This window comes from Oryzias latipes, chromosome 9 (assembly GCF_053564925.1).
Source record: "Oryzias latipes strain Hd-rR chromosome 9, Olatipes_Hd-rR_3.1".
In the NCBI taxonomy this organism is placed as follows: Eukaryota; Metazoa; Chordata; class Actinopteri; order Beloniformes; family Adrianichthyidae; genus Oryzias; species Oryzias latipes.
This window is the reverse complement of record NC_136245.1, coordinates 5827554-5837073: the sequence shown is the minus strand read 5'-3', so window position 1 is coordinate 5837073 and position 9520 is coordinate 5827554. Positions and strand designations below refer to the sequence as shown.

The 9520-nt window shown below is 40.1% G+C and overlaps 1 protein-coding gene across 4 annotated transcripts in view; it reads left to right on the top strand.

Moving 5' to 3' along the window:
- Positions 1-2113: 2113 nt before the first annotated feature.
- The window catches only part of adgrd2 (adhesion G protein-coupled receptor D2), a 56777-nt gene continuing 49370 nt past the window's right edge, over positions 2114-9520 (top strand). Inside the window, exons 1-7 of one of the 4 annotated variants that reach the window (XM_078952539.1) lie at positions 2124-2249; positions 2317-2392; positions 3527-3594; positions 3728-3782; positions 3878-4105; positions 4181-4810; positions 6094-6216. In XM_078952539.1, the coding sequence (XP_078808665.1) occupies positions 3550-3594; positions 3728-3782; positions 3878-4105; positions 4181-4810; positions 6094-6216 (1081 nt within the window). In that variant the 5' untranslated portion in view covers positions 2124-2249; positions 2317-2392; positions 3527-3549. Of the gene's footprint in view, positions 2250-2316; positions 2393-3526; positions 3595-3724; positions 3783-3877; positions 4106-4180; positions 4811-6093; positions 6217-9520 lie in introns of all 4 variants that reach the window. The other 3 variants (XM_020706244.3, XM_078952538.1, XM_011479603.4) reach the window with 3 other exon arrangements.

Here is a 9520-nt window from a genome sequence, read left to right as displayed (position 1 = left end):
CAAATCTAGACTTAAAACATTTCTGTTTAGCCGTGTATATGACTGAAAGGTCCTATCTGCACTTTTCTTTCCTTTCTTTCCTTTTATTGTTGAATCAATTTTCAAATTTTTTCTTTTCTTTTAAAGTAAATTTTATGTTGATTATTTCTATGATGTATTGTGATTTTAATGCATTTTTCTGTTTTGTGAAGCACCTTGAATTACTTTGTGTACAAATTGTGCTATACAAATAAACTTGCCTTGCCTTGCCTTGTTGGAACCTAACCCTATCGCTTTAACTTTAATTTCTAGAGATGTATTTTCTGATGATTGGATTTATATCAATTTTTAATGGTTGTTGACTTGATTTATAATTGATGTTGATTCCTTTTGAATGGTTCCATTTGGGCCGATTCACTGAACTAAATTGAATCCAGGACATCTTTAGCCAAAACTTCAAACAGTGCGACTCAGACATAACTGGTACTCAACAGTGCAGGTGAAGTTTTCCAGATTCCTTGTATTTCTTGCAAGACAATCAAGTGTAAATTAATTATGTGTACAAACAAATAAGTAGACAAGAATTAAAGTCAAATCTATTCACATTTTAGTTTTATAAAGTTCCGCCTACATGTTTCTCTACATCAAAATAATTAAAAGGCAACATTATAGGAACATTCTAGCACTCTGTATGGTCACATGACTTTGCTAAAATCCCAGTGTTTCCACACATTGGACTGGAATGATGGCTTTATCATTTTTTGCTGCCATCACATGTGTGTCATTCTGTGCCTCAACAGCTGTCCATTTTTCCACACCTGCTTTCCATTCAGGGTCATGGGTTTGCTGTGGCCTACCCAGCTACTGTTGGGCAAGGGCAGGGTAACCATAGACAGGTTGCCAGTATGTCGAAGGGCCACACAAAGGCAGACGACCAAACACACCTAAGTTCATTCATTCATCTTCTAACCATAGACAGGTCGCCAGGGGTCACAATCACACACCCATGCTCTCTCTCATTCATACCTATGGACAATTTAGAGTGAACATGAAGCATGCTTTTGGACAGTGGGTCCCCGGAGAAAACCCACGCATGCACGGGGAGAACATGCAAACTCCACACTGGTAAAATCTCTGTGCCATCTGTATGGAGGAATGTCTTGCTTTCATCTCTTTTAATTGACAGTTATGAGAATGAAACAACTGTTTGCTATCAAATCCTCTTTTTAGGTTACTATCCATCCATCAAATTTCTACCACTCTTCTGGGACCACGTAGCGATGTCAGCAGTCTGCAAGGATGTCCAGAATTCCACTAACTTCTTGCTTTTTTAATGGCTTTTGTTTTTTATCTGAGCCTCCAGTTGCCTTTTTAAAGCACATTTTAATTTTAAAAGGACACAAAAGCTACAGAATTGAAGTTAACTTTGCATTGCTGTGACTATAGCCTTTACTGTGAGCATGCATGGAACAAAAAAGCACTAACAAAATCAGTGATAACCAAGCTGATAAAGTAAATAGAGAACAGATATAAGGTTGTTATTGACCTACATTGACCTACAAAACATATTTTAAAATTAATGGTTGATTTTTAATTAATTTGAACCTTTTTTCCTAAAGCTGAAGCTCTAAGTTTTTCATGTTAAATGAAAGAGGTAAGATGGACAAAGGTGAATGTTTGGAACTAGGAACCTTAAGTATCTTTCTGCTAACTTGGGTTTTTATCCAATGTTTTGAATGTTTATTAGTTTCGTGCATATAATCCCGAATTCTTAGTTGGCATTTAAGCAGTTTAATGAGTAAAAAAGATATTTTACTTTTGAAGCATTAAACCACCTACTTTCCTCCACCATTAGGACAAATTTCACCTTTAATTAATATTGAAAAACCCTTGCCTTTTATTTGATTGTGAAGTACTGCAATAAAACCATTGTGTCTGTTACCTTTAAAGTGTCCAGTTAAAAGAATTAATAAAGGCCAAGTGTACAAAAAATGTCTGCCACCCTGCCGCTGTTTAGGAACTCTCTGTGCCAAATGCTCAACAGTGCTTGCGCAAGTGGGCTTCTTTTAAAAGACGGGACCATTTGCATGACAAAGGCTGATAGCTTCAGGGTGGCAGGCAGAGAGAGGGGAGTGAGAGAGAGGTGTTAGTTCTGGAGGGAGAAGGACTGAGACAGACGGGGACTTTTGGACAGATGAATCGGGATTGCTGGATCCCTCCCAGTCAGGAGACAAGAGACGCTGCTGGATATGGTCAACGGTGACACCAAGGTACTGGAGATTAGGTTTAGTCTGGATTCTGGCTTTCCTGAACAGCGTATGTGATGCTTGTTTTTAGATTTCTCACACGTTTGGATGCCTAAGTGGAGAAGAGAAAGTGTTCTACTAGTGGAAAACGGGCAACAAAAAGCTGGGTGAAAATGCTTTTGAGATTTGTTGGAAACCCATCTTCATTAGTCACTCATGTGGTGTAACAATTCATTTTAACAATGATTAATATCATAATTTGTGGTTACTGATATGATTCATAGTCAAAATTGGTTCATTTAAAAATATTCCCATTCAATGACCTAAAATTGATCCAGGACATTTATGACCAAAACTCAACCAGTGTGACTTAGAGATGAATACATGGTACTGAACAGCAGGTGAAGTTTTCTAGATTCCTTCTATTTCTTCTTCAAATGTAAATTAAATATGTGTACAAACAAAAAGGTACACAAGAATTACGATTTATTCACATTTTTGTTTTATAAAGTTCAGCCCACTGTTGTTTTTCCACATCCAATGAATCCAAAGGGAACATTATTAGAACATTCTACAACACTGTATGATCACATGTTTGATAAATTCAAAGTGTTTCCACACATTGGACTGTAATGATGGCTTGATCCTATTTTTCCTTTGAAAAATATATTTCAACATTAATGGTTGATTTTTCATGCTTCTAAACAGTTTTTTCCTAAAGTTTATCTGATGATGGCATGATCCTGTTTTGCTGACATTACACCTGGGTTGTCCAGTGAGACGCACATGGTCGTTTTTACGTTAAAGTAAAATAAACCTATCATGTCTCAATCCAAATGGTATTTTTCAAGATTAACATAATTAATTTATTTAATTTTTAAATGATTTCATAATGGTATAGGCCTATTTGATCAACAACTTTCCTCAGACAGATCGATTTGGTTTTATCATAGAAATGTAAATCAATCCATCGAGTAAATTTCTGTGTGGAGTTTGTATGTTCTCCCCGTGCATGCGTGGGTTTTTTCCGGGGACTCTGGCTTCCTCCCACCGTCCAATAGCATGCTTCATGTTCACTCTAAATTGTCCTTAGGTGTGAATGGGAGTGTGCATGGATGTGTGATTTGTGGCCCTACGACAGACTGGCGACCTGTCCAGGATGTCCCCTTCCGCCAGGATAGGCTCCTGCAGCCCGTGACCCCGAAAGGGACAAAACGGATTAGAAGATGAAAAAGTTGATTAATCAGTACACCCCTACATGCAACTTAAGAATTTTGATTTAAAAATGTTTACTTATTTAGGTGGGGAGAACACCTGCTTCGAGATGGCTGGAATCTTGGTCACTGCACTGATGTTATTCCTGATTAAGGTACCAACAGTTTTAGCCTACATAGTAAAATTCACTTTGCAAATGAAAGGTTTCCAAAAAATATTGTCAAATTGTAGAACACTGTTTTACAGAAAAGAATGTGAAATGAGTTGGATTTCTTTTGCCGTAGAAGGTTTGTGAAGGGGAGCCAACGGTTGGGGGACCAGACAGAGTAGTTGACCAACATGGTGAGGCTGTAAAAAAAAAAAAGTGTACGATGTAATCTGATGTTGACATTTTCCTGAGCTTCATTCTTTGTGCATTAACCTTTGTGGATTTCCAGGCACAAACAAACTGGTCTACATTACATCCCAGTGGGCCCTCCAGTTGGTCAATGACTCTCTGCCTTTCTCCAGAGCCAACAGCTTCTGTAGAAGCCAGTTTGCTTCCCTTCTTACTTTAAATGAATCAGAAAACCATGAAGATTTGCTGGAGCTTCTTCGTCAAACTGGAACACGTTCATCCGTCTGGGTTGGGCAATCCTCCAAGCCTGCTGCACCCTCCAAGCAATGTGAGAGAAATTAGCTGACCTTCCAGTCTCTCCAAGATTTTGCCAAAACAAATATAACTTGTTTGTTCTGTTCAGATTTGCAGATCTCAGCTCTGAGTTTTCCAAAGGAGTCACATGAAGGCTTTGCTCGTGTGAATATATCCTTTCCTGCCCTGTCAGCCATTAGCATGTGCGTCCGAGTACAGTGGGACAGAGACTGGAATGATGTCTCTACCATCTTCTCTTACGCTGCGCCTGTCTTTACCAATGAGTTTCAGCTGAGAGGCCAGTTGGATGTTCAGGGTCGCGTCCTACTGGCTCTCATCATCCATGGGAAGCACCTTCCATATAAGGCATCCTTCCCAAATGATGGAGCATGGCATCACATCTGTGTCACATGGCGTCGGAGTGGCAACCACTGGGCCATCTATGTGGACGGAGAGAGTAAAGACACAGGCTCAGGGACAGACACAAACAGAGATATCCACGGGGATGGGATTCTGATCCTCGGTCAGGACCAGGACTCTTTTGGTGGAAATTTCACTGAACCTTTTTTCGGGAATATCACTGACTTGAATGTGTGGACGATGGGCTTGGAATCAAGACATATTCGGGCCCTGAACTCATGTTCAACTTTGTCCCAGGATATGCTTTTCAAATGGAGCCTTGACCGCATAAGCAGCCACCCTGCAGTGAAGGAGGTTCAGACCAGTCTGGTTTGTCCAGGTGAGTTCTCGCTGGTTGATTTTAGTGCTAAGATTATGTTGTTCAAATGTGTTCTTTATAATTTACCATATGCAGTACTATTTACAGGAACTTTCTCAGATTAGTTGCCATAAAGGAATTTACAATAAACCTAAATTTATACATGTAAATATATAACATGCATGTTACAAGGCACAGTGGGTTGCACAGTGGAGCAGTGGTTTTTTGGGAGCTCTAAATGTGAGACCATGCTATCAGAATTTTATTTGTTTTTTTCATATTTATTAACAGAGTTTTTGAGGTGTTTTTTTTGTGTGGAGTTTTTCATGTTCTCCCTGTGCACGTGTGGGTTTTCTCTTCCCACAGTCCAAAAAAATGCTTCATAGGTGTATTGATGACTCTAAATCTCCTCTGTAAGGGGACAAGCTGATGAAGAACCCCAAAAATCAGGACCAGAATTTTAGGGTTTTAAAAGTTAAAGTCCATGAGTTATGAATAATAGGTATGACTATCACTGCTAAAAGTACAAAATCATTTTATTCTAGACTTTATATTCAAATTAGATTTTGATTAATACAATTGTGAAACACATTTATAAAACATTTGCTCTCAAATTACTAATTTAAAGTAAAATTTAAAATGATATTAATGAAACTATTTATTATGTATTCAATGTTTTACAAGAATATCCATTCATGGATTTGAGAAAAATGTTTGCTTTGTTCTGAGTGAAAATTCATTTGAACTATTACATTTTTAAACCACACCTTGACCTGAAATGCGAAAGCGAGACATAGAGATTTATAGCCAAAACTCCTGAAGAAGAGTCCTCAACAGTAGAAACACCAATTCCTCATGGCTTATGGACGTAAAATCTGTGGTTATGGTATAATCTTAAAATGAAAGGTATTTGTAACCATTGGGGTTTTGTATCTCTGCCAAATCACTAGATTGAACTCAATGCATTTTCTGTTCAAAAGCCATTTGACTTGAGCTATATTGCTACATCATTTTTATTTTCAAGTTTTTATCCAAATTCAAAAAGTTTTACAAAAGTAAAGGTATAAAATTGACAAAATTTGGAATTTCATACATTGAAAATGAACAGAGAAGAGGTTTTTCCTGAGAAAACTACAATTAAAATTTCTAAAAAAAAAATCTACATTTATTCTTTTAAAAATGGTGAACAGACTTTAAGCGAGCCCAGACTTGGTTTTCTATTTTTTTGTAACAAAACATGTTTGTGTTGCGTGTGTTTGTGTCTGTGGGCATGTGTCTGTGTAACAATGTAAACATGTGAGCAGCAGCATACCCTCAGGTGGAGTTACAGGACTGCAGGACGCTGCAGGGCTGGACCAATCAGCTGCCAGCCTGGGGTCAGACAGAGTGCTCAAATCTGCTGCCGTTTGTTTGCAGAAGCACCAAAGGTTTGTTATTCCCGTTCACAAAATAATTGTTCTACTGTAAAAGATGCAATGTGCATAAAGAAAATATAAAAAAATGTGCTCTGAAAACACGAGTGAAAAGCAAGATATATTTTGTCTTTGTGACTTTCTCGTATTGCTTTCATAGTAACTACTTAGATAAAGATCACATTTCTGTATATTTAGATAGGTCTAAACCACTGACCTGGACCAGGACTGAGGGAGTGTGACATCACCCATAGCAATGGTTTACTTCCAATGAAATTAAGTCATCTCAGTCGCCATTTTCTCAGTTGTCTAACAGTAGCAAGTTTTTAACATTTTCATTAACAGATGTACCTTTATAGATTAAACCATAGCATTATATTGCAAACAATAATGTTTTTTTTAAAATACACTTTATTCTACTTATCTTTATCCTTTTTGAATAAAATCACAAAGTTGTCACAACCAGCTTAGGTGGGCCCTGTTGCCCTGGTAACAGAGCAGACTACTCAGTAAAATGAGCATGACCTCATTGTTACAGTCTATGAAGTAAAACCTTGTTACAAGTCGGAACTGGAGCATCTCAGGCTTAAACATTGTTTAAATTGTCTAGTTTGTGTTCTTTACCCTTCAATTTTCTTAACACCATATTACAAAGAATAAGTCAGTAGACAGGAATCACCATGGACAACGTTTGCAGATGATATTGTGATTTTTAGCAACAGCAGAAAACAGGTGGAGGGGAAGCTCGAGAGGTGGAGGTTTGCCCTAGAAAGGAGAGGAATGAAGGGTAGCCGCAGCAAGATGGTACATGTGTGTAAATGAGAGAGAGGTCACAGGGAGGAGAGGGAGGAACAAGGGTTGCTCTGGTCCAAATGTGAGAGCATGCAGAATACCCTGGAGTGATGTCTAAAGCCGGTTCATGAAATAGAATCCTGAGAATAGCATCAAATCAAAAACAGAAGGGTAAAAAAAGCAAAGAATGGGGCTTTTGAGATCAGTTAGGAAATGCATGTATGCCCAAAGGTTAAAACATAAAAACATATAGAAATTTTTACTGTATTTTTCAGACAATAACTTGCTCATATAAATGTGGCACTGGAATATATGTCATGGTTGCTGCAGCACTTGCCTTGTTTGGCCAGGCTTCCGGTTGGAGCAATCACACTCTATGTCAGACACTATGGTCGTGCTCCTTCATAAGTTCCCTCCTGTGCTTCACTCATTGCCGGAACGTCAGTTAGACTGGTTACATCCAGCCATCCTGCTGAACTTTCCACACATCCGCACGGATCGTTAAGCTTTTGTCACGTCATCGCCTCGCCTCCCCATTGCCTCGTCCCCGCTTCTTCATCCATCTGGATTCTCATCGTAAGCCCAAAGCCTTCTATTGACTTTATAAAGTTGATATCCTCTCCTGAGGTTTCCCAGTGTTTACCGCTAATCATCAAGGAAAGGTCTCTGTCAATGATTATGCCATCAGGTTTAGAACACTTGCAGCTGACAGCCAATGGAACAATTATGCTTTGATTTAATATGTTCTACCAGGGTCTGTCTGAGCAGGTTAAGGACGAACTGGCAGCCCGTGAGCTGCCTCAAAATGTCAACAACCTCATCTCCCTAGCCTCCCGTTTTGATTCAAGAGATGAAAAAGGAGAGGGTGCGAAGACCTGGGACTCATAGCTCTTTCCAGCCACGTCTTTTTTCCCCCGACCATCACCTGTGGTTCATCGCCCGGTAGAGGAGGAAGAGCCTATGCAGTTGGGGCGAACCAGCCTCTCTCGGGAGGAGAGAGAGAGACGCCTTAACGAAGGACTCTGTTTCTACTGTGGATCTCCAGACCACCTAATCAATGTTTTTCCAGCAAAAGACAAGGTTCCACACGCAAAGGGGAGATGTGTATGAGCCGTTCAATGTCCCCCTCCTCTAGCTTGCATCATTAGACCCGGGCTTTCTTTCATGTCAGAGGAAAACTTTTCCCAGAGACTGTGTTCATTGATTCCGTTTCTGACAGTAAGTCTGATGAGATTGTCAGAAAGTGGGGAATAAAGGTCTTCCCTCTACCCCAACCACCATGTGTCAGAACCATTGACGGCCACATCATCACGTCTAGTCGTTTGCTCACAGAACCTATCAAGATGCAGATCTATAACCATTTTGAGCAAATAAAGTTTCATTTTATTAAACGAACCAACTAACCTCTTCTTATGGGCCTAACCTGGTTGAAGGAACACAACCATCAGATTTATTGGTTGTCTGGAGGAGTCTAGAGTTGGGGGTCTGACTGTCTTACTAAGTGTCTTTGTGCTATAGAAACCCCTTCACCAGGTCAGAGTATCACCACCATAGAGACCTATCCTGATCTGTCCAAAGTCCCTGCGGTGTACCATGATCTCAAGGAGGTATTTAACAAGATCAAGGCCTCATCATTGCCTCATCGTCCTTATGACTGTCCCATCGATCTGCTACCAGGTACGTCACCACCAAGAGGACATTTATATTTCCTGTCAGGTCCTGAGAGGGAGGCAATGGAGAGGTATGTCAAAGAATCACTTGCAGCGGGTCTTATCCATCCATCCTCTTCCCCTGCTGGTGCTGGTTTCTTCTTTGTTAACAAGAAGGATGGAGGTCTACCCCTGTGAATCGACTACCGAGGCCTGAACTAGATTACAATATGCAACAGGTACCCTCTTCCTCTAATGTCTTCTGCCTTCAAGCTTCTCCAGGGAACAAAGATCTTCACCAAGTTGGACTCATGTAATGCTTACCATCTTGTCAGAATGAGAACTGGAGACAAATGGAAGACTGCCTTCAATACTCCCTCAGGTCATTTAGAATATCAAGTCATGCCATTTGGTCTTACCAGTGCACCTGCTGTCTTCCAGAACCTCGTGAATGATGTCCTAGGTGATATGATTAACAAATTTGTGTTTGTTTACCTAGATGACATCCTGATATGTTCTCGCTCCAAGACTGAACACATTCAGTATGTTCGTGCTGTTCTCCGGAGACTCCTTCAAAATCGACATCCACATCATTTCTGGGCCTGGTTATCGAGGGGGGTAAGGTGAAGATGGACCCGAGTAAGGTTCAAGCAGTCCTTAGATGCCCAAAACCTGACAACCGCAAGCAGCTCCAACGGTTTGGGGGTTTTGCCAATTTCTACCGGCGGTTTATAAAAGGACTATAGTCGGGTTGCTTCTCCATTGCATGCCCTAACTTCATCCAAGAGGAGCTTTTTCTGGGATGAGGCAGCTGACAAGGCGTTTCAGAAATTAAAGGACCTGTTTACATCGGCTCCAGTTCTGATTATTCCTGACCC